General features: G+C 43.3%; 1 protein-coding gene across 2 annotated transcripts in view; it reads right to left on the bottom strand.

The window, feature by feature from the left end:
* The window catches only part of IL18R1 (interleukin 18 receptor 1), a 140,276-nt gene that overhangs the window by 71,664 nt on the left and 43,225 nt on the right, over nt 1–25,387 (bottom strand). For both annotated transcript variants that reach the window (XM_077296652.1, XM_077296654.1), the window contains exon 2: nt 13,198–13,266. In XM_077296652.1, coding sequence (XP_077152767.1) covers nt 13,198–13,266 — 69 coding nt within the window. The remainder of the gene's footprint in view (nt 1–13,197; nt 13,267–25,387) is intronic.

Below are 25,387 nucleotides of genomic sequence, written 5' to 3'. Positions count from 1 at the left end.
CACTTTCCACATACGATGCAAGAGAGTTATTTGTCCAAAATAATTTTACTTCACGCTCTGATAAATTCTGCAACTTATGCTCTAGTGCCTTGGTGCTTAGTGTGTGCACCTCATCAGCCTGCTCGCATTCCCTGAAGTAGTTAATTACATCCACCCGGCCGGCTTTCAGACCTGAACTAGCAGGGTCATCATCCGCCTCCATGGTCACGGCTGAGAGACGTTCACTAAATCTCAGGATTTGCGGTTCCTCCACGCTCTCTAATTAATCTGTGTGCTGGGTCAAACATGTCACAGATAAGGTGTTGCACATCTGTCCCATCCAACATAAAGTAGCACAAATGATCACTTGCCAAACTAGGCATGTTGTTTATGTAGTCTGGTGTCCCTGCAGTAGATTCTATATAGGTAAGACAATTAGATGTCTCTATGTACGCTTTAGAGAACATTGCAGGTCAGTAATAACCGGTAAAGGGGTGCCCAGACTAATCAAACATATGAGTGAAAACCACAATGGGAACCCAGCCTTGATGTCCTTTGCAGGTATAGAAAGAGTTAATGTGGCTAGGAGGGGAGGAGACCACCATAATGCCCTATTAAGATGTGAAGCCATATGGATTATGCGGACAGGAGCTGTGGGCCCGGCAGGGCTTAATGATAAAATAGACATGTCTATATTTTTGTAAACGATACCAACATGAGAAGGTGGAGATAGCCTGATTTACGGTCCCGAACAGAGAAAGTGACCCCGAGACCATGGGGTTAAGTTACAGAGAGATGGTAAGATAAGAGTAAAGTACAGAGTTTGTATTGCAAACGAATAACCATCCCCTCACCCAGACCCCTGTTTTGGACTACTAACTAACGTAGTTTTTCTGGTAGCACCAGGTCGGACTCATTGGGAAGGAATATGAAGGGTTAACCTGAGGAATCGTTGCCTCCCCATGAAGCTATTAGTTAATGATAAGAGAGCACTAAGATAACAGTAATGTAATGATAATAGTAGTAATGTAACAATTTGTGCCTATGGTGAGTGTTTTGTTTTTATATTAATTGTTTTTAACCATTTTAGTGTTTTGTGTACCGGTGGTGTGCGGATTGACGCTGGAGGGAGGCGCACGGGTAGTGTGTCCTTCTTAAGGCATCATTTCCTGCACACACACTGAACCCGTTGAAGCACCGGACAGGTGCGAAACGATCGTCGTTCAGCCGCCGCATAACCCTATGTGTACACCCCCGTGCCGTGTAAAATGGACTGAATAAAGTGACCTGCATAAGAAGGTTGGTGAGTGCAGCCGTTTTCTTCTAATCGTATAGCTTCAAATAACTGTTTGCTGCTTTGTAATGGTATTTTGGCAGCTGCTCTCTTAATCCAATGAATTTGTCTGCCAGAAAACTTCCTCATTATGCCTTTATTTTCATGAACTCTGTGCTCTGTTTCAGTCACAAATCTCATCAGAGTATGATGATCACTCTTACGTTTTCGTGAAATATCTAATTTTTTCATACCTTGTCCAAGGCATTGCACTATTTAACGCTTTTCAGCAGCAGATAGATCCTTTTTATTTCCCATATTGCTTGAAACCTGTGACCTGCATAATAATGTGGAACATCATTTTTGAGTAGTTTTCCTTTAATTAGAATCACCGGGAAAACTAATTATCATATGTGTTTAAGATTGATTTAAGTGATTCATTGAGCCCTGAGACACAATACCATCCATGAGTTTATTTGAAAAACAAAACAATTAAATCTTTAAGACACTTAAATCCAATTTGCATAATAATTTGGAACACAGTGTAGGTTGGAAAATGCAAGAAGTGAGATCCCCCAGCTGCTGGAATCAATAACAAAATATGTGCCGCTTCTGTAGAAAAACAACGATAACCAATAACAGATGCCGCTCTTAGGGGATATAGTTAGGGATGCCAACCTAGCAGTAAACAGGACAACATAAACGTGTTTCCACTAAACACCACAAACATGTAACAGCAAACGTGATGATGGAATGGTAAGAGTGCAGTCACAAGCGTCCTTATATGGCTGACGCAGCACCCTGGCTGCGGGGATGGTATAGCCGTATGCACGCGAGTGATACAGCATTTACCCTGCTACGTCTGTGTCTACGACCTGGTAACGCGTCTGCTGCATCCGACTGTGCAGCTTGGAGCTTGGGGAGCAGAGGCAGAGTGGCGGGGGATACAGGCGGCTATGCCTTACAGAGAAGCTACAGAGTCATAGAGCTACTTTATTGGATGCTGCCCTTCCCGTGGTTGTTCACGGGATGGTGTCTCCGTGGCTTTTCTACATGCATTTGCATATTTCCCATAAGGGATGGGGGCAGTGTTCTGGATCACTGCGTTGAGAAACACGTGATGGTGTCTCCGCGGTGTTGGATGTTTTGATCTCCCCAAGGTCATTCATCCTTATGTTTATAGTCTTTTCACTAGGCACTGCTCCTAATAGCCAGCTTCCTACTCCACACTGATGAGGGGCAAATACCCCGAAACAGCTGTCTGTTGATGGATACCATGTTTTGGTATAGGTGGTTTTCCTTTATTGGATGCTGCCCTTCCCGTGGTTGTTCCTTCCCGGTGAAAGACCTGGCTATTCATTGCTTGCGTTGAGAAACACGTGATGGTGTCTCCGCTGCTTTTCTACATGCATTTGCATATTTCCCTTTAGGGATGGGGGCAGTGTTCTGGATCACTGCGTTGAGAAACATGTGATGGTGTCTCCGTGGTGTTGGATGTTTTGATCTCCCCGAGGTCATTCACCCTTATGTTTATAGTCTTTTCACCAGTCACTGCTCCTAATAGCCAGTTTCCTACTCCACACTGATGAGGGGCAAATACCCCGAAACAGCTGTCTGTGGATGGATACCATGTTTTGGCATAGGTGGTTTTCCTTTATTAGATGCTGCCCTTCCCGTGGTTGTTCCTTCCCGGTGAAAGACCTGGCTATTCATTGCTTGCTTTGAGAAACACATGATGGTGTCTCTGCGGCTTTTCTACATGCATTTGCATATTTCCCATGAGGGATGGGGGCTGTGTTCTGGATCACTGCGTTGAGAAACACGTGATGGTGTCTCCGCGGTGTTGGATGTTTTGATCTCCCCGAGGTCATTCATCCTTATGTTCAGAACCCTGAGACTATCACAGAGCAGGTGCATTTATACGGAGACTTGATTACACACAGGTGGATTATATTTATCATCATTAGGCATTTAGGATAACATTGGATCATTCAGAGATCCACAATGAACTTCTGGAGTGAGCTTGCTGCACTGAAAGTACAGGGGCCGAATAATATTGCGCGCCCCACTTTTCAGTTTTGGAATTTCCACAAAAATTTAAAATAAGCAATAAATTTCATTCAACTTCACAATTGTGTTCCACTTGTTGTTGATTCTTCACCAAAAATTTACATTTGGTATCTTTATGTTTGAAGCATGATATGTGAGAAAAGGTTGAAAAGTTCCAGGGAGCCGAATACTTTCGCAAGGCACTGTATGTTACTAGATTTTTAGATTGCTAGAAATAAAAAATCTTATAATGTGACCTGTACACATTTCTTATACACTGGAAGTAAACAAATAATAATTATGACTACAAGTTAAGGAAAGCAAGCAGCTATTTTGAAAATTGTGAAAAATGAATGCAGAACTTATAGGACAATTGTATAATGTTTATGATACAGTGAATAAGCATTATTTGCTAATAATTTAGTGCTTATTTAATGTAGTGTATTTCCATAGAGAGGAAAAAATACATATCACATATTTGTCACATCTCTGAAGGGACCAGGAACTGTATAACCTAAATGCCATTTAAAGAAAGATTATCTTTAAGATGAGTCTTTAATTGGGTATAATAGGTTAAAAAGAGGTAAAGGAAAGAGTGACTCACCATGAAATGCAACCTATGATTAACCACAGGCCATTATCTGAACTCAAATCATTATCATTGAAAGTTACTGTAAAAAGGAGATGCAACTTATATATATACCAAATACCAAGAACTAGATCCGCCAAGACCACAACATACCATATATTAGATGTAACCTCAGCAGAAATAACACTGTGAGCATTAATGAGTACGACATACAAGCTTACATTTCAGAGTTGCAGCATAGTACATTACAGATACGGAATCAACTTCGGTGATAAATGAATAATAATTATACTGAACAGACTGTTAAAAATATGTAATTTTTTCATACTAAATAAGATTAGCATTTATGGTATTAGCACCAGTTATCCGGAAAAAGGATATACCTTGGCAGATTTCTTAGTGAGTTTATGTCAAATGTCATTACTATGCTTTCCAGAGAGGAGCATGCCACCACATTGGTGCAGATCCAATAAGAGCATCATTTGTCCAGGCGGTCTATTTAACCACATGCCTGTAGACCCCTGAGTATCACCCCTTGACACTAAAAAAGGTCTGTGAGATCATATTGCTGCTTCCCTGCTTATTGATCTTGCTTTCACATTGAACCAGGCCTCTGGTCATGCTTCAGATTCATTGTGAAACTCCTATGAACACTGGCTTGTGGCCGGCATTCATAAGAGACCCACAGCTGAAGCCCTGCAAGATTAAGCACAATTGATCATGTGATAGCAGCTTCAAGTCTCCTAAGGGGACTATTGAAGCCAGTAAAAAATGTTTTTTAAAAAGTTTAAAATGTAAAAAACAAACACAAATTTTCAAATCACCTCATTTTGCCCAATTGAAAATAAAACAATAAAAAAATAAAATTTTTGTTATTCAGATTGTTTGCAGAAATGTCTGATATATCAAAATATAAAGTAAATTAATCAGATCTGTAGACGGCGTAACGAGAAAACAATGAAACTTCAGAATAACGTTTTTTTTGGCCACCAGAACATTGGTATAAAATGCAAAAAAGGGTGATCAAAACAACAGATCTACCTCACAATGGTATCAATAAAAATTTGAGCTCGGAGAGCAGAAAAAATAAGCCCTCACCCAGCCCCAGATAATGAAAAATGGGAACTTAAGCAAAAAAAAAATGTCTTACGAAATTTGGATTTTTTTCACCATCTAAATTAAACACAAACTACAGTAAATATGTTTGCTATCTGCGTACTCAATGATCTGAAGAATCATAATGGAAGGTCAGTTTTAGCACTTAGTGAACATGGTAAATGAAAAAGAGGGATTTTTGGTTCTTACCGTAAAATCTCTTTCTTGGAGCCTTCTTTGGGGGACACAGGTAACCATGGGTGTATGCTGCTGTCGCTAGGAGGCTGACACTATGCAAATAAGGAAAAAATAACTCCTCCTCGGCAGTATACACCCACCGACAGGCACAAGTCAACTCAGTTTGTGCTAAAGCAGTAGTAGGAGCAAGTATAAACAAACTCAACCTACGTACCAACCCAAAACAACGGCACATTGGCCAACACGGTACACGGAGGATGCTGTGTCCCCCAATGAAAGCTCTAAGAAAGAGATTTTATGGTAAGAACCAAAAATCCCTCTTTCTTTCTCGCTTCATTGGGGGATACAGGTAACCATAAGACGTCCAAAAGCAGTCCCACGGGTGGGGAAAATATTCAGAGAAAAGGAGACTTAGGTTGGCCGGTGGGAAACCGCCGCCTGCAGTATCTTCCTACCCAGGCCTGCGTCCGCAGAAGCCTGAGTATGCACCTTGTAAAACCTTACGAAGGTGTGAACAGATGACCAGGTTGCGGCCTTGCAAACCTGCAAAGCTGAAGCCTGGTGATGAAGGGCCCAGGAAGCTCCCACAGCCCGGGTAGAGTGAGCCCTCACCCCCAGAGGAGGCTGTTTGTTTTGAACACTGTATGCCTTCAGAACCATCGAACGAATCCAACGAGCAATTGTGTATTTAGAGGCCGGGAGCCCCTTCCGACGACCTTCAGAGATGACAAACAGAGGATCGGACTGGCGACAAGAAGCAGTTCTGGAAAGATAGACTTGGATAGCCCTGACCAAATCCAGTTTGTGGAGAGATTTCTCCAAGGGATGAACCGGGGAAGGGCACAAGGAAGGAAGGATGATGTCCTCGTTGATGTGAAAAGCCGAAACTACCTTTGGTTGAAAGGAAGGAACAGGCCGAAGGACCACTTTATCCTGGTGCAAAATCAGAAAGGGAGAACGACAATGCCGCCAACTCGGAGACTCTCCTAATAGAGATGATGGCAACCAGGAAAACCACTTTCCATGAAAGAAGTGAAAAGGAAATGTCCCAAATTGGTACAAAAGGCGCGCGCTGGAGGGCGCCGAGAACAAGGTTGAGATCCCATGGCTCAATCGGAGGATGGTAAGCAAGCGCAATGTGAGCGACACCCTGAAGGAAGGTCTTTACCTGGGGAAGGGAAGCCAGGTCCCTTTGGAAGAGGTTGGACAGAGCGGAAACCGCACCCTTTAGGTACTCAGAGAAAGGCCTGAATCGCGACCGGTTTGAAGGAAACCGAGGACTGAAGGAAGGGAAAAGACCATAGGGAATAAACTGTTGTCATGGCACCATCGGAAAAAGACCTTCCAACATCTATGATAGATACATGAAGATGCCGGTTTCCTAGCTTTTATCATGGTCCGTATGTCACTGTGGGAAAAACCTGCGTCCCTTAGGACCGTGGCCTCAACTGCCATACCATTAAATTCGGAGACCGAGAATTCGGGTGGAAGAGGGGCCCTTGCAATAGAAGATCCGGACGGTCTGGGAGGATCTCCAGGGGACGTCTGACATGTTCACTAGCTCTGCATACCAGGCCCTCCTAGGCCAATCTGGAGCTACTAAGAGAACGGGAACCCCCTCTGCCTTTACTTTTTTTAGTAAATCAATGGAATCAATGAAAGAGGCAGAAACAGATAAGGCATCTGGAACTGGGCCCACGAGATCACAAGGACGTCGCAACCGACGTCCATCAGGTCCCGAGACCTGGATACGTACTGGGGAACCTTGTGGTTTGTTCGGGAAGCCATCAGGTTGACATCCGGAACGGCCCACCTCTGACAAATTTGGTTGAAGACGGTGGGGTGGAGAGACCACTCGCCTGGCACGAGCCCCTGATGGCTGAGAAAGTCGGCTTCCCAATTGTCCACACCTGGAATGTGGACAGCTGATATGGCGGGAACATGGTTTTCTGCCCACTGCAGAATTTTTGCCACCTCCCCCATGACCTGCTTGCTGCGAGTCCTTCCCTGGTGGTTTATGTAAGCCACGGCCGTGGCGTTGTCTGACTGAATGCGGACTGGTTTTCCCGTGAGGAGGGACTGCCAGGGGAGGAGGGCAAGGAAGATTGCCCTGATCTCCAAGAGATTGATTGGGAGAAGGGTCTCTTGAACATTCCAGCGGCTGTGCCCTGTGAGATAGAGAAAGACCTCACCCCACCCCTGAAGACTGGCATTGGTGGTGATGACCTGCCAGGGGAGGGGGAGAAATGACCTCCTGCACAGAATGGAGGTGGATAGCGTCCACCAAGTGAGAGGCTGTCTCACATTGAGAGGTAGGCGAACTGGGCGATCTAGGAAAAGTGGGCTCCTGTCCCAGGCTGACAGGAGGGTCAGCTGGAGAGGGTGAGAGTGGAACTGAGCATAAGGTACTGCTTCCATGGAAGCGACCATCTTCCCTAGTACTCTCATGCAGAGCCGTAGAGGCAGATGGACAGGGCGCTTTAGGGCTTTGATGCCATGCCGGAGAGAAAGGAACTTCTCCTTTGGGAGGAAGACTTGGGCTTGAATGATGTCGAATTCCATGCCCAGGAAATCGAGGCGTTGGGTCGGAATTAAGGTCGACTTCTCTTTGTTGATTATCCAACCGAGACCGATTAGCGTGTCCAGAGTGATCTGGAGACTCTGGCCGCATTCCCGACGAGACGGACCCTTGACCAGAACGTCGTCGAGATAGGGGATTATGAGGATCAGCAGAAAAAAAAGGGGAGAAGCCAGCACTTCTTATGGTCAGAACGCAACAATTAAAGTGCACATGCACAAACTAAATTCTAACTGTATTTCAAATATGAGACATTTAGCAAACAATTGATCAATTCTTTGAGCTACCCCGCCACTTCACGGCATTCTCATAATGGGGCAGTCCTACTCTACGTATTTTATTTGCGTTGTGCCATTACGGCCTCCTAAATGTATTAAGAGTTTAAAAAGAAAGACCACATTACATGCAAACTGTACCTGGAGCATTTCAGAATCACTCCCTTGGTGCCAGGAAAGGCAAGCGCGGGTAAAGGCTGATCAGGTCCTGTGCGGACATCTCAGATCTGGCTTCCACACTCCCAAACCAGCACCAAAGTTAAAGGGTGAGACAGGCTGAGACACAGGTGATCAATTGTTTGCTAAATGTCTCATATTTGAAATACAGTTAGAATTTAGCTTGTGCATGTGCACTTTAATTGTTGCATTCTGACCATAAGCAGTGCTGGCTTCTCCCCCTTTTTTTTCTGCTGTTGCATTGGTAAGTGGCTGACCACCACTGTTGCCGCGCACGCTGGGTTATGTACGCTATTCTTTCTGTGTTCACTGTGATTGATAGGCTGCGGTGCACACACACAGCAGCCCTGCCCTGCCTCAGGCTTTAGTTAATTGTGCACCTGTGTCTCAGCCTGTCTCACCCTTTAACTTTGGTGTTGGTTTAGCAGTGTGGAAGCCAGATCTGAGATGTCTGCACAGGACCTGATCGGCCTTTACCCGCGCTTGCCTTTCCTGGCACCAAGGGAGTGATTCTGAAATGCTCCAGGTACAGTTTGCATGTAATGTGGTCTTTCCTTTTATACTCTTAATTCATTTAGGAGGCCGTAATGGCACAATGCAAATAAAATACGTAGAGTAGGACTGCCCCATTATGAGAATGCCGTGAAGTGGCGGGGTAGCTCAAAGAATTGATCAATTGTTTGCTGAATGTCTCATATTTGAAATACAGTTAGAATTTAGCTTGTGCATGTGCACTTTAATTGTTGCGTTCTGACCATAAGCAGTGCTGGCTTCTCCCCCTTTTTTTTCTGATTATGAGGATCCCTTTGATCGAAGGATGGCCATGACCATCGCCATTACCTTTGTGAAGACCCTGGGAGCGGACTCCAGGCCAAAAGGGAGAGCTGTGTACTGGTAATGTGGCTCCTGGATCGTGAAACGAAGGAACCTCTGATGCTATACACAAACAGGAATGTGTAGGTACTAGTGTTGAGCATTCCGATACCGCAAGTATCGGGTATCGGCCGATACTTGCGGGTATCGGAATTCCGATACCGAGATCCGATACTTTTGTGGTATCGGGAATCGGTATCGGGATTAATATCAATGTGTAAAAGAAAGAATTAAAATAAAAAATAGGGATATACTCACCTCTCCGACGCAGCCTGGACTTTACCGCCGTAACCCGGAGCCGTTGTACCTAAAAATGCGCGCTTGAAGGGCCTTAGATGACGTCACGGCGCTCTGATTGGTCCGTAGCGGTCGCGTGACCGCTACGCGACCAATCACAAAGCAGTGATGTCACCTAAGGTCTTTCAAGCGCTTGAAAGACCTTAGGTGACGTCACTGCTTTGTGATTGGTCGCGTAGCGGTCACGCGACCGCTACGCGACCAATCAGAAGCTGCGGACATCTTCTAAGGTATTTCAAGCGCTTGAAAGACCTTAGGTGACGTCACTGCTTTGTGATTGGTCGCGTAGCGGTCACGCGACCGCTACGGACCAATCAGAGCGCCGTGACGTCACTAAGGCCCTTCAAGCGCGCATTCTTAGGTACAACGGCTCCCGGTTACGGCGGTAAAGTCCAGGCTCCGTCGGAGAGGTGAGTATATCCCTATTTTTTATTTTAATTCTTTCTTTTACACATTGATATGGATCCCAGGGCCTGAAGGAGAGTTTCCTCTCCTTCAGACCCTGGGAACCATACAGGATACCGTCCGATACTTGGTGTCCCATTGACTTGTATTGGTATCGGGTATCGGTATCGGATTAGATCCGATACTTTGCCGGTATCGGCCGATACTTTCCGATACCGATACTTTCAAGTATCGGACGGTATCGCTCAACACTAGTAGGTACACATCCTGAATGTCCACAGAGCACAGATATTCTCCCGGTCCCATGGAAGCGATCACCGAGCGCAGAGACTCCATCTTGAAGTGCCAAATCCGAAGGTGGCGGTTCAACTGCTTGAGATCCAAAATCGGGTGGAGAGAGCTGTCTTTTTTCAGAACTACGAACAGATTTGAGTAAAAACCTGAAAACCGCTCGCGGTAAGGAACTAGAAGTGGAATGTGTTCCAGGATCTGTACCAGGAACTGCGACACTTTAGTCAGGTCAGAGACAAACTGAGACATGGCAACAGCCCACTCCAGGGGAGGGGGAGTGCACTCATCCCTGGCATTAGGGACTCCCTGAGGGACGGACATGGTGGAAGGACTGCAGGATGGACAGAAGGGAGATGGCTGGCCTGAAGCCCACTTTCTCTTACAGTGGGTACAAGCGTAGTGAGTCACTGTAGGGATATAGCCGGGGGCCCCTGCGGGGTTGGGCATAGGTAGAGACTGAGTGACACCTGTAGCAGGATGCCAGAAAGGCGATACTGCTGAGGGGAGAAGGCCCGAGGATACCAGACACCCAGCGATGATGCAGCAGCAGTGCAGGAAGCTGTGTCCCCCGACTGGAAGAAGACCTCTTGGCCACACAACATGCTGAGAGCGAACGGTGAGTGGGGAAGCTCTCCTGAAGAGATAGGGACGGTAGGCTTCCTGTAATTGGCCCTTTGGATAGGGCGCACAGAAAAAGGGGCATGGCCAGCCGCATAACGTGAAACCGACGGCCCTATTAGCTGACGCGCCTGAAGCGGCGTGGTCCACCTGAGAGTGACCAATGCCAGTGCTGGGACCAGGGGGAGGCGTGCCCAGCGCTGTGAAGGAGTCAGGGGCTGGTTAGGCCAGAAGGGAAGGGGCGTGGCCACCCAGAAAAAGTCTGCCAAGAGAAGAGACAGGGAATCGCGCGCTGAGAAGGCAAAAGGGTGCAAATTTTGAATAAATCACCGAGAAAAGGATGAGCGCTGCAGGAGGTGAATGCTGCAGCATCTAGTGCTGCAGGCGGGCGGGGGGTCAAACTACCTGCTTAAAGATTTGGTCCCCTCTTCATAGCTGAGGATCTTGTCAGGAGCTCTTGAAAGGTAGAGAGGGTCCTGGAAGAGAAGATCCTCCTTCCCGCACCGTATCCGGAATGGCGCAGAAGACAGCATCAACCCCTTGTGAGAAGAGGGGAGGTCACCACCGGTGACCACCATCTTCCTCTCAACCCTCTCCAAGCAGAGGGGTGAGGAGGTTAAAAGGCGAGGACAAAAAGTCACCCTGAAACACCCAAAAGGGTGATGGGACAAAGTCCTGTCAGCGGGTCCGAGAGTGAGCGATGTGGGTGATACCACACTGCTCTCTCGGTCGCATAACGTGGGGAAAACAGGGTGAGAAGCTGCACCCTGTTACCCAGAGGAGTGAATCTGAAAGAAAAAGGGAAATGATTAATAAACACACGCAAAATTCCCTGAAAAAAAGATAAAGCGGATTTGGTGTTAGATCCAGGTCTGCCTCCTATGGACACTAAGCAAAAACTGAGTTGACTTGTGCCTGTCGGTGGGTGTATACTGCCGAGGAGGAGTTATTTTTTCCTTATTTGCATAGTGTCAGCCTCCTAGCGACAGCAGCATACACCCATGGTTACCTGTGCCCCCCAATGAAGCGAGAAAGAAATCCAAAAACCAATTGTGCAACTGCACTTTTTTGCAATTTCATAGCTTTTGGAATTTGTTTGTGGTTTCCAGTACAACATATGGTAAAATCAATGGTGTAATTCAAAATTACAACTCATCCTGCAAAAAACAAGCTCTCATATGAATATATAGAAGGAAAAATAAAAAAGTTATGGCTCTGGGAAGAAGGGGAGCAAAAAATGAAAGCACAAAAATGGAATATCGCAAGGTGGTGAAGGGGTTTATCGTTCATTTATTAATTCAAGTTAATCATTAAAAAAGAAGTTGCAGAAAAAGTGAAAAGGTGTATACAGAGATAAATAAAGGGACAGACAGATCAATCAATATATGTACTATCACATTTCTTGTCTATATTTGAACAAGTTTAACCCCTTCAGGCCGCAGCCCTTTTTTGTTTTTTTGCGTTTCCATTTTTCAGTCCCCTTCGTCCCAGAGCCATAACTTTTTTAACTTTTTAATTTTTCCGTCAATATGGCCATGTGAGGGCTTGATTTTTGTGGGACAAGTTGTACTTTTGAACAACACCATTGGTTTTACCATATCATGTACTAGGAAAGGGAAAAAAAATTCCAAGTTCGGTGAAATTGCAAAAAAAAAGTGCAATTCCACAACTCTTTTTGGGATTTTTTTTACCATGTTCACTAAATGCTAAAACTGACCTGTCATTATGATTCTCCAGGTCATTACAAGTTCATAGATACCAAACATATATAGGTCGCTTTTTATTTCGATGGTGAAAAAAGAATCGAAAGTTTGTTAAAAATAAAAATAAATTGCGACATACTTCGTGATCTCGGGCTGGGTGCGGGCTTATTTTTTGCGTGCCGAGCTAATATTTTTAATGATACCATTTTGGTGTGGATACAATCTTTTGATCTCCCGTCATTGCACTTTGATGCAATGCTGTGGCGTTTTTTTCTCGCTACACCATTTACCAATCGGATTAATTCTTTTCCCAATCAATATCAATAAATCAATCAGTAGCTTGATGGATTGGGTGATTCTGAACGCGGCGATAACAAATGTGTATTTTTTTATTGTTTTATTTTGAATGAAGCGAATGGGGGGGTGATTTGAAAGTTTATATGTATTATTTTTTTATATATATATATTTTTAAAAACATTCTTTTTTGCATTTTACTTGCTTCAATAGCCTCCATGGGAGACTAGAAGCTGCAGTTGTCTGATCGCCTCTGCTACACACAGGCGATGATCAGATCACCTGTGTGTAGCAGAAATGCTCATTTGCTATGAGCAGCGACCACTGACTGGCGCTCATAGCTATCTGGCAATGATATCCACTAGGGTCTCCTGCCGACCCCGGGTTGTCATGCCAACCCATCAGCGAACCGCGGTCATGTGATACGGGTGTTATTATTATTATACTGTAATCCATCCCTATTATTCAATTCTCACAAGTCATCCTATAGTGCTGTACTTACCAATTTCTACTTCCAGTTCTGTCATATTCCCAATACCATTTATTCTTGGCTTTATATTTTCTTTATGAGCTATGGGAACCAAAATACAGAATAATGTTAATCACAATTTATATTATTAATACAAAGAATCCATCTTAGCCTAAAGACAATAATTTACAGATGTCAGCCATAAACTTTTACTTGCTACCATTGATTTCCACTAATGTAATGTTTAAGTGATTAGTTTGTCACTAAAAAATGACATTAGGCGGTATATGTCGGCATATGTCGCCCATAGAAAAACATATGCAGCTAAAAATTAAGAGACCACTGCAAAATGTTCAGTTTGTCGGATTTTTCTCTTTATAGGTATATTTTTGAGTAAAATGTAAATTGTACATTTATTCTATAAACTTCTGATAACACGTCTCCAAATTTCTAAGCAATAAATTTTGTATTTTTTTTCTGAAAAGGAGAAATTGTCAAAATAAAAACAAACAAACAGTGTTTTCAAACCTAAAATAATGCAAAGAAAACAAGTTCATAATCATTTAGAAACAACAATACTAAAGTTTTAACTCGGGAAGAGTTCAGAAATCAATATTTTGTGGAATATCCATGATTTTTAATCACAGCTTTCATGCGTCTTGGCATGCTTTCCACCAGTCTTTCACACTGCTTCTGGCGCAAAAATGAAAGTAGTTCTTCCTTGTTTGATGGCTTGTGACTATCCATCATCCTCTTGATTACATTCCAGAGGCTTTCAATGGAGTTCAGGTCTGAAGATTGGGCTGCCCATGACAGGGTTTTGATGTGGTGGACTCTTAATTTTTGCCAGAGCTGTATCTGACATATATTGTCCTATCCACTTTTCCATATGGTGTATGGAAAAATGACACTGGGATATTTTGTATCTGAAACCCTAAGTCTCATTACTTCAGAAATTTAACAAATGAAAAGATGCTGAGAATATATTTTCCAGCCCCTTATGATTTTGCACCTTTCACAGAGCGTCTGTCATCTTCAAAACTTAAATTGAAGTTAATTTACATAGAATTACACCTTAATGGACCGTGGATGGTGACAAGATAGAGATGACAGTGTGCGCACACTGACACTGCAGAAGCCCTGCAAGTGCAAGCTCACAAACGGTCAGTGTACTCTATTCATCCTCCCAAGAGAGGCATGAAAACGTAAATACAGTGAAGGAAATAAGTATTTGATCCCTTGCTGATTCTGCACCTTTGCCCACTGACAAAGACATGAACAGTCTATAATTTTAAGGGTAGGTTAATTTTAACATTGAGCGATAGAAAATCAAAAATAAAATCCAGAAAATCACATTGTATAAATTATATAAATTTATTAGAATTTTGCAGTGAGAAATAAGCATTTGATCCCCTACAAACCATTAAGACTTCTGGTTCCCACAGACCAGTTAGAGGCTCCTAATCAACTCATTACCTGCATTAAAGACAGCTGTCTTACATAGTCACCTTTAGAAAAGACTCCTATCCACAGACTCAGTTAATAACTCAGACTCTAACCTCTACAACATGGGCAAGACCAAAGAGCTTTATAAGGATGTCAAGGGCAAGATCATAGACCAGCACAGAGCTGGAATGGGCTACAAAACCTTACATAAAATGCTGGGTGAGAAGGAGACAACTATTGGTGCAATAGTAAGAAAAATGGAACAAATACACCATCGGGGCACGATGCAACATCTCACCTCGTGGGGTATCCTTGATCATGAGGAATGTGAGAAATGAGCCTAAAACTACACATGGAGAACTTGTTAATGATCTCAAGGCACCTGGGACCACAGTCACCAAGAAAACCATTGGTAACACATTATGCCGTAAAGGTTTAAAATCCTGCAGTGCCCGCAATAAGGCACATGTGCAGGCCCGTCTGAAGTTTGCCAATGAACACCTGGATGTTTCTGTGAGTGATTGGGAGAAGGTGCTGTGGTCAGATGAGACAAAAATTGAGGAGCTTGGCATCAACTCAACTCACCGTGTTTGGAGGAAGAGAAATGCTGCCTATGATCCAAAGAACATTGCACCCACTGTGAAGCATGGTGGTGGAAACATGTTTTGGGGGGTCTTTCTCTGCTAAGGGCACAGGACTACTTCACCGCTTAAATGGAGAATGGATGGAGCCATGTACTGTAAAATCTTGAGTGATAACCTCCTTCCCTCTGCAAGGACATTAAAAATGGGTCGTGGCTGGGTCTTCCAGCAAGACAATGACCCAAAACATACGGTACAGCCAAGGCAACAAAGGAGTGGATCAAAAAGAAGCACATTAAGGTCATGTGCAGCGCCCCAGAGTCCTGGTCGTTGCAGTACTGACGCTCCGCCACTAAGGGGAGTGATGGTACATCTGATGGCACTAAAGGAGTTCACCTGATCAGGTATCACAGTCACACATTACACTTCACACTCTGGCCACCAGGGGGAGCAAAGGGTTCTATGTATTAGGCCACTCCTCACAATCTGGTAAAACTGGGGGCTGGATAGGAAGTTAGGAAGAAAGCTGACTGGGTTTTGCCCAGGCAACACCTAGTGAGAGAAGAGGTTGCTTGGGAGGATTCAGGGGGGTCCCTGGCAGGGGTGGGATCCTGACAGAGGCCTATCAAAAAGGACAGATCGTTATGAAACCGCGCCTGCACTTCATTGCGGCGGTATCTTAAGAAAGGATAAGAAGCGAGGTTTATTGTGGAGAAGTGAGAAACGAGATCACAGCACAAAGGCGAAAGAACCAGTAGGAGTCGTGCCCCGAGATCAGCAACATCCTACTGAGGCGCGTAGCCAGTGGCCGGAACGCCGAGGAAGTATTGGGCTCCACGCATTACTTCAAACCAACAGCAGGGCAGTTAATTATAGGTTGGCTGCCTCACCTAAATCACCTAATGAAGACAATGGAGGCAATTGTGGGAGAGGGGCGTCTCTAGGGTCCCTATAAAATAACTCCAGGCCTACCCCGTCATACGGGTGCGTCCTATCCATATCATCTGGGGGACAGAGAGAAAGAACAGAAACATACACGACAGTTGTGAGGACTATCCCGTGGTGCTCAGCAGGGAAGTACTACAACACCCAGGCGCTAGTAGGTAGGCACTGATTTCCACCTGCAAAGGGAACTCTGGATGTGCCTTCGGACCGGCCGGTCTCAGCCAGCCCTGTTAACAGTCCTCTGGATTGCGGATGCCGAAGCCTTCAGTAAAGAGGTAAAGAGACTGCAACCCTGTGTCCTCGTTATTTACTGCGACCTACACCACCACCTACACCTTTTATTGGGCGCCCCTTAGCAGGACCACGGACCGGGTCAGGCCACCGTGACATCCTCAGAACCGATAGACCCGGTACCGAGTACCCCGCCGTTCTGCGTCTGGGGGCCGCTCCACATGGAGTGGCAGAGCAAGTCTCCAGACCTTAATCCCATAGAAAACTTATGGAGGGAGTTGAAGCTCAAATTGCCAAGCTCAAAATCTTAATGATTTAGAGATAATCTGCAAAGAGGGTGGACCAAAATTCCTCCTGATATGTGCGCAAACCTCATCATCAACTACAAAAATGTCTGACTGCTGTGCTTGCCAACAAGGGTTTTACCACGAAGTATTAAGTCTTGTTTGCCAGAGGAATCAAATACTTATTTCTCACTGCAAAATGCAAATAAATGTACTGTATATAATTTATACAATGTGATTTTCTGGATTTTATTTTTGATATTTTATCTCTAAATGTTAAAATTAACCTACCCTTAAAATTATAGCCTGTTCATGTCTTTGCCAGTGGGCAAACTTACAAAATCAGCAAGGGATCAAATACTTATTTCCTTCACTGTACACACACTGTATGTAAAATCTAAACAACATGGATCATTTTTATAGGCGAAGTCCTCTACATGGATGTATAAATGGTTCAGTTTGGGTATTGGCGGTGATGTACTCCATTTACATTTTGGATTTGTCTTTTTAACTTATCAGTTGGGTTGGTCATCAGGTGCTCCTTTTTTCTTTTCTTTACATATAGAATGAGAGAAAAAAAAATCAGAACTACTGGAGTCTAGATAGTGACTGATGTTTGCGTTACAGATTCTGATCATTTACATAAGCGTCCTTTTTCTTAATCTCCTTTGCTCCATAGAATTGTGAAATAACCAATAATAAATTATTTAATGTACGTAAGTATAAACAATAAGTAAAGAATATACTGTAAATAATAAAAATAACTGAATATATTATATTTACTCGCGTATAAGCCAAGTTTTTCAGCACATTTTTTTGTGCTGAAAACGCATCCCTCGGCTTATACACGAGTCAATTGTCCCAGAAGCCGGCGGGAAAGGGGGAGCAGCAAAGCAGCGGGTCACAGAAGCAGGAGCCAGCAGCTGTGGGTAAAGCCTGTGCTGCTGCTGTAATAGCGCACAGTGCCAGCTGCAGCCGCCGGCTTCCAGCACAAATCCTACTCACCTACCGGCGCGCCCTCGCTGGCATTGCATCTCCTTCGTTCTGGCGCCAGCAGCACTTCCTGTGCCGAACGCTCACGTGGCCCCACTCATTAAGGTAATGCACATTCACGTCTCTCCACTCCCATAGGCGTGGAGTGCATATTCATTACCTTAATGAGCGGGGCCATGTGATCGCTCAGCCGGAAGACAGAGCTGTTGGCACCAGAATGAACGAGATGCAGTGCCACTGAGGGCATGCAGGCAGGTAAATATGATTTTTTTATTTTTTTTTAACAGGAATCTTGCATACAAGGATAGGGGCATGGGGGAGCCATGCATACAATCACAGAGATGGGGGAGCCATGCATACCAGTATGGGGATGAGGGGGACAATGCATACAAGGCTTATACTCGAGTCAAACCAGAAACTTCTTGTATCCCGGTCAGACGCCTCTCAATCAGCCAAACCTGATCTCCACTTTGCACTGACGAGGGGCAGTACCCCGAAACACAGTGTCTGCAAATTGAGATTCTGGTTTGGCTATTATCCTAAGTCATGTGACAAGGCTCGTTAAAGGGTCGAAATTGACTGGTAGGATTGATACTTCCAATAGGTGGCACTAGAGTTCTAGTCCTCTTCCTCTCTGAAGAGACAATTTGCATATTTCCCAGAGGAGCAATGCGGCTTTAAGTCTCCTCACCTCGACATGCTTATCATGTCACTCTCCATAAGGAGAAATGATACTTCTTGGATCCCAGAGATTTAGGCTAAGTGCACACGTCGCAGAATTTCCGCGGAAATTTCCGCTGCAATTCTGCAACTCCTGCCGTGGGTATATCGCATGGCGAATTGGCATGCGTATTACCGCTAAACACTAGCATTTTGCAAGCGTAATTAGCTGGCAGAATGCTAGCATTTTCCAAGCGATCTGCAGCATCGCTTGGAAAACTGATTGACAGGTTGGTCACACTTGTCAAACAGTGTTTGACAAGTGTGACCAACTTTTTACTATTGATCCTGCCTATGCAGCATCAATAGTAAAAGATATCATGTTAAAAATAATTTAAAAAAATAAAAAAAATGGTTATACTCACCTTCTGATGGCCCCTGATCTCCTCAGCGGCTTCCGTTCCTATAAATGCTTTGTGTGCAGGACCTGCGATGACATCACGGTCACGTGACCGCGACGTCATTGCGGTCACGTGACCGCGACGTCATTGCAGGTCCTTCACACACAGCATCCCTGGGAACGGAAGCCGCCGCGTGCACCGCTGAGAGGCGGGAAGACTCCGGGGCCATCAGAAGGTGAGTATATCAATATTTTTTATTTTAATTCTTTTTTTTAACAATTATATGGTGCCCAGTCGGTGGAGGAAAGTCTCCTCTCCTCCACCCTGGGTACCAACCGCACATGATCTGCTAACTTCCCGCATGGTGGACATAGCCCCATGCGGGAAGTAAGCAGATCAATGCATTCCTAGGTGTGCGGAATCCCCGCGATTCCGCAAATTTAATGAACATGCTGCGTTTTTTTCTGGAATGCGATTCCGCTCAGGAAAACAACGCAGCATGTGCACAAAAAATGCGGATTGCATCCTATTAAGTAGGATGCTTAATGTATGCGTTTTTTTCGCGGTTTTATAGCATTTTTATAGCAAAAAACCGCGAAAAAAACGCGAAAAATCTGCTACGTGTGCACACAGCCTTACACAGAAACTAATTAATAGCTGTGCACTTTCAGAACTTTATATACACAAAGACATGTATATATGTATTGATTAAATCTGCATTTATTAATATACTGTATATATAAACACACAAACGTATATATGTAATGTACAATATGTGCATGTTTATGTATGATCTTAACAAAAATGCAGAGTTAGCCACATTAATCAATCTGCCTATAGATAAATATATACTGTACATTTATTTCTATGTGTGCACTAGTTGTGTTATTCATTAAAGAAGTTGCCCAGGATTTAACCCCTACATGACACGGCTATTTTCCTTTTTTTTGTTTTTATTTTTCCTCTCCTTCTCTCCTTCCAAGAGCCATTTTTCCATCCACATAGTCATATGAAAGCTTTTTTTTTGTGGGACACTTTATACTTTTAAATGACACCATCAATTTTATCATGTGATGCACTGAAAAGCTGGAAAAACTTCCAAGTGCGTGCGTTGGATTTTTTATTTACCATGTTCACTTTACAGCAAAACTGACCAGGCAATATGATTCTCCAGGTCACGAGTACGCAGATACAAGCATGTATAGATTTTTTTATTCAGTGGCAAAAAAATAATTCGGAAATTTTGTTAAAAAAAATAAACAAATTTCGCTTTTGTTGTCATTTTCCAAGACCCGTAACATTTTTAATTTTCAGGATAGGCAGCTGGGTGGGGGCTTATTTTTTGCGCCCAGAAGTGACTTTTTACTGATACCATTTGGTGGTATATACAATGTTTTGATTGCCTCCTATTGCAATGTATTTCAATGTTGTGGCCAAAAAAACGTAATTCTGGTGTTGATTTTTTGTCTCTTTACGCATTTACTGATTGGATCAATCTACTGTATTTTTCAGATTATAAGATGCACTTTTTCTTCCCCAAAATTGGGAGGAACATGGGGGTGCGCCTTTTAATCTGAATGTAGCTTAACGGTGGTGGTGCCTGCAGTGGAGCAGAGTCACAGGAGGTAGGGTCGATGCTGGAGGAATTTAGCAGTGGCAGCAGGAGTGGGGCGATGCTGCAGGTCACAGAGATGTTGTGTCCCGAGATCTCAATCTGTGCATGCGCCATCTCTGGCAGCCATTTTCCTGAAGTCCATCGCAGTGAAAACAATGGGAAGTGCAGGGACTCCGAGGACATTTTCTGAAATCCCGAGGCCCACTGCAGCCTCGCACCATCAAACACCCCCTCCTCCAAGCCCGGGGCCCGCAGCAATGCCCCACTCCACTCCAATACCCAAAACATTTTTTTTTCCTGTTTTCCTCCCATGTTATGGTCCAGTGCATCTTACAGTCCACAAAATATGGTATTTTATATTTTGATAGATGAGACTTTTAAGAATGCTGCAATACCAAAAATGTGGATTTTTTTATTTTATTTTTAACAGGACAAAAGGGGTGATTTGAACTTTTGCGCTTTTTTATTTTTGTCATATTTTTTAAAACACTTTCTTTCACTTTTTACTGTATTTGTTAGCTCCCTTAGAGGACTTGAATCTGCAAACATTCGATCGTGTGTACTTTACATAGCAGTGCAAAAATCAGTCTCCTATAAATGCCAGCTTTCACAGAACAATTGTCATGACAAGCACAGAGATGTTCAGTAGAACCCCGCTGTCATAGCAACCCTTCAGCACCACACAGTCATGTCACGGGCATGCAGTGGAACGACATGCCCCCCTGCCGGCGCATGTTTAATTCCACTGTCAGAGATTAACAGTGGCATTTAACATGTTAACCGTCTTGGGCAGAGCTCTGCTCCACCCACGGCTGATAGTGGCAGCTGATGGTTGAATAATTCAGCCATCATCTGCAGGGAAAAACTGCAGACTCGGCTTGCAAGCTTGCATGAAACACAAGGACCTGTCATATGACGTAAAAGTATGTCATATGTCGGGATGCAGTTAAAAAACCTAGTAGTAGGAAAAAATATAAAATTATAATTAAAATTAAAAAAATCAGTACTCACCTGGCAAATCCCTGCCATTCTAGCACTTCTCCTTGTTCTGGGTAGCTCTCAGCACTGGACTTGTAAACTGATTTTCATGGAAAAATCCCTTACAAGCCCAGCTCATCAGCGATGTAGCAGTCAGTCAGTCCGCTCCCTGGCCGTCACTGTGACATTGGTAATACTGTACATGCTGAGTGTTACTGACATGGTGTTTACTGCACTGGTAAGCTGTGCCACTCCCTAGGGCTAGGGACATACTGACTAATGTAATGACTTGCAAGGGTTAATCAGAGGAATAAGCAATTCCTAAGTTCATTGCACCAGGAGGCAGCGCCACTTATATTTTGAAGACACCACTTATTCCTTTCAGAAGCGCTCAGCATATACAGTTTTAGCGCTCTCGCAGTGACGGCCAGGGTGCAGACTGGCTGCAGCATTGACGATAAGCACTTAGCACTGGACTGGTAGGGAGATTCCATCAGGGAATAGCTCCACAGGCCCAGCACTGAGAAGTCTTCATTAGCACAGCTGTAAGTCAGTTTGTGCCCTGACCAGCACTGTGTACCTATACTTCATATGCTGAGCAATGCTCAACCCTTGTCGCACTGATCAGCGCTGGGCTGGTAGATGGATTCCCTCTATCAGTTCAGCGCTGAGTGCTCATCAGTAGCGCAGCAGTCAGTGCACTAATCAGTCTCTAGCCCCATGGAATGAAACCACTTATTCCGTGCAGTAGTCTCCGTTTATTCCTTTCAGAAGCACTCAGCATATACAGTATTAGCATAGCGCCAGACAGGGCGCAGACCAACTAAATCCCACTACAAGCCTGGATCGGCACTGTGATTATACCTTTATGCTTCCTGAGCAATGCTGACAATGCTAACACTGCACAATAAATTGTAGGGAGATAGATAGATAGATAGATAGATAGATAGATAGATAGATAGATAGATAGATAGATATCTCTACAAATAACTGCTTAGAGTACAGTATATGTATAAGAATAAAAGCAGAAAAATTGCAAAACAGCACTAGTCCATAAAATGTAGGTGACCATTGGATCTCAAAGTGCAAAAAAAAGACAGGAGAGAAAGAAAATTTACTTATTCCAAGCCACAGTATGCAACATTTTATCTTCAGCAATAAGCCCTTATTTAGTAAAAACTAAATGACTTCAGTGTGGGCACTCTTTCTATGCACTTGCCACAATCCAAATCTCTCTCCCTGTCTTTAAACGTTTGGAGTTATGCCCTGCAAATGCATGTGCTGTGACCTCGCCAATATTTATATTTTTTAGTATAATAAAAGAAAAAGGAACAGCACTACTTATACTTATCTTCGGGTGCAAGGCCCCAAGCAACCAGTCCAACGATTGCACTAGGTTCACAGAGATTCAAAAAAGAGGCAGCACTCCATTGTAAGGTGAAAACATGTGGCAGGTTTAATCGACCCACATAGCCGGGCGACGTTTCAGCTCTATCTGAGCCTTTATCAAGCAGTGAGTAACCATACCTGTTACTTATTTATATGTGCTTCAACAAGTGTTAAATTGCTTTCAATCATTTAAGACAATTACCAACTATCAATAAAATACTTACATTTGTACATTATAAATATATGTGCAGTGTTTAAATAGAAAGTGCTTAGTGCTTACGTGCAGAAGTGATATTGTGCCTTACTCTCAGCTACTCCCATATATTTCATTGTTTTTCAACTAGCGCTCTTATAATACATACTTCTTGCTATACCAATTATTATATTTGCAAATCGCTGCAGCAGCTTTTCACTCACCAATAATTCATAGGGGACTCATGGAGGACGTTATGTCTCTAAGTTGGCGTCTTCCGCCACTTACTACGCATGTCTGCGTTTCCTCATTATGCTAGGAGGTCCCACAGCCAATAAGACACTCTGTGTGGCAATTTCTGTGTAGCGCATGCGCAGTAGCGCTTAATGCCGCCATCTTGGTTGTGGCTCACAGGAGCGCTACTTTCCAGCGTCTGCGCATTGAAATGTAAATAGTGCCCACCTTTTGTATCATCTGTGCTGGCTCCACTGTGCTCTCAAGCTTCCATATATTGAAAGCAATCTCCAGATTTTATTATGGTACACTCTGCAGTGAAATAGATTGATTCAAGGCAGTGTTTATCATTTTAAACGGATAAGTCACTGAACCACAACAAAGACATTACTTGTTATTTTTATTACTGATTATTTTACCAATGGCTCTGTTTCTTTCTTAACTTGGGAGTATATTGCCCTTTACTCATAAAAGGAAAAATTATTTTGTATATAACTACCATAAGCTATAAGAAGAATTAACCCCTTTCAAGTTTAAAGTTACTTATTCAGCAAACTTAAGTTCGCCTATATATTGTTATTTTATGGATACCATAATGCATCTTGGCCCCACGGGTAATCACATATCACTACATGATCCCCATGGGTCAATAGGGTCACACCGCTCTTCAGTTGTCCCTCCGGACCAGAGAGTCGCAGGTATAACTCCTATATGATACACACATGATATATTATAAATGTTCATCATAAGTATTTTTTTATTATTTTCTTATATATAAGGGATACCTCCTTATTGACTTAGAGTCATTTTTTGTTTTTATGTATACTAATCCCTCTATTTTGTTTTAGTCCCAAAGAAAACTAAATCATACTTCACTTTTTTAATATCCTTTATTGTGACCAAGTGACAGATCAAATTATACCCTCAACAATTCAACTACAGAGTGCACCAATGAATTATAAATTTTTTTAAAGAAATATAAAAAAATATCATAATTTTGTCCTCCATGTGTCTCCATACTGGTGAATGAAGATTCTTTCGCATTGTGTATCTTGGAGTAGCGAAAATTAAGCTGAAATATACAAATAAGAAATTACATATTAAAACTTCCGAATATCCAATACATATCCAAAGAATGATTCGTACATACCCCTAAAACACCGTATATATATTAAAATCTACATTTAGACCTTTAGGTTTAAGAGTTTTGAGCTCGTAAATCCATCTGAGCTCTTTCTTCTTTAGGATTTGTTCCCTATTGCCACCCTTTCTTTGAACCGGGACCACATCTATTATTCTGCACTTCAAATCCTTTTCTTGGTGATTGAAGTCCAAAAAATGTTTTGGTACTGGGAGGTCCTTTCTTTTCTTTCTTATCGTGTACCTAGGTACCTAAGATACACAATGCGAAAGAATCTTCTATGTGGGTCGATTAAACCTGCCACATGTTTTCACCTTACAATGGAGTGCTGCCTCTTTTTTGAATCTCTATATTTTTTAGTAGGGAGGAGAAGGGGGCAATTAAAACTTTGGCTTTAGGTTCTTGTGATTTTTTTTCTACGCCCCTGGTACAAATATAAAAATATACACATATAAAAACATGCATATCCTTAATGTATTATGATATGTAAAATATATATATATATATATATATATATATATATATATATATATATATCACATTTGGACCGTGTTAGGCATATGGTTACATATAACATACTAGTTATATACACTTTCTGTGTTCAATAAATGTGAACTTTTATAAATGACCCCTCTCATGTTAACTGGTCATGGTGGGTAATACATGCTGTGCTCTACTCTGTAGCCTCAGGAGCTGCCTGGCAACCATCCTGGAATCTGAAGGTGTGTCTCAGAATACAGCACGCTGCGCTGTTAATCCCAAGATGGCAGCTCTCATGAACTGTGAATCTCTCAATATAATTCTTCTATTCACAGATATTATGCTTTGAAAGCTGATTTATTCCATGTTTATTTAGACATACAGTCTCCTTACTATGATATATCCTAGTATTTGTAAAGGCGATAGGTCCACTTTAAATACAATGGATATTAAAATTTGCAATAAATTACTATGTAGCCATATATTCCATAAATCTTGTGTGGTCTTTATGTAGCGCCCCCACTGCCGCAGGGCCGAGGGGTACCCGGTACCGGGCCTCTGAGTCTCTGCTCTGGGGTTGTCACGGTGGCTAGGCCCCGGTCCGTGACCCTGCCGAGGGGCGTACAGTGAATGATAGATGTGGATGGTGGTG

This window comes from Ranitomeya variabilis, chromosome 3, assembly GCF_051348905.1.
Source record: "Ranitomeya variabilis isolate aRanVar5 chromosome 3, aRanVar5.hap1, whole genome shotgun sequence".
NCBI lineage: Eukaryota > Metazoa > Chordata > Amphibia > Anura > Dendrobatidae > Ranitomeya > Ranitomeya variabilis.
Note: the sequence above shows the minus strand (reverse complement) of the source record. Positions and strands in the feature narration are given on the sequence as shown.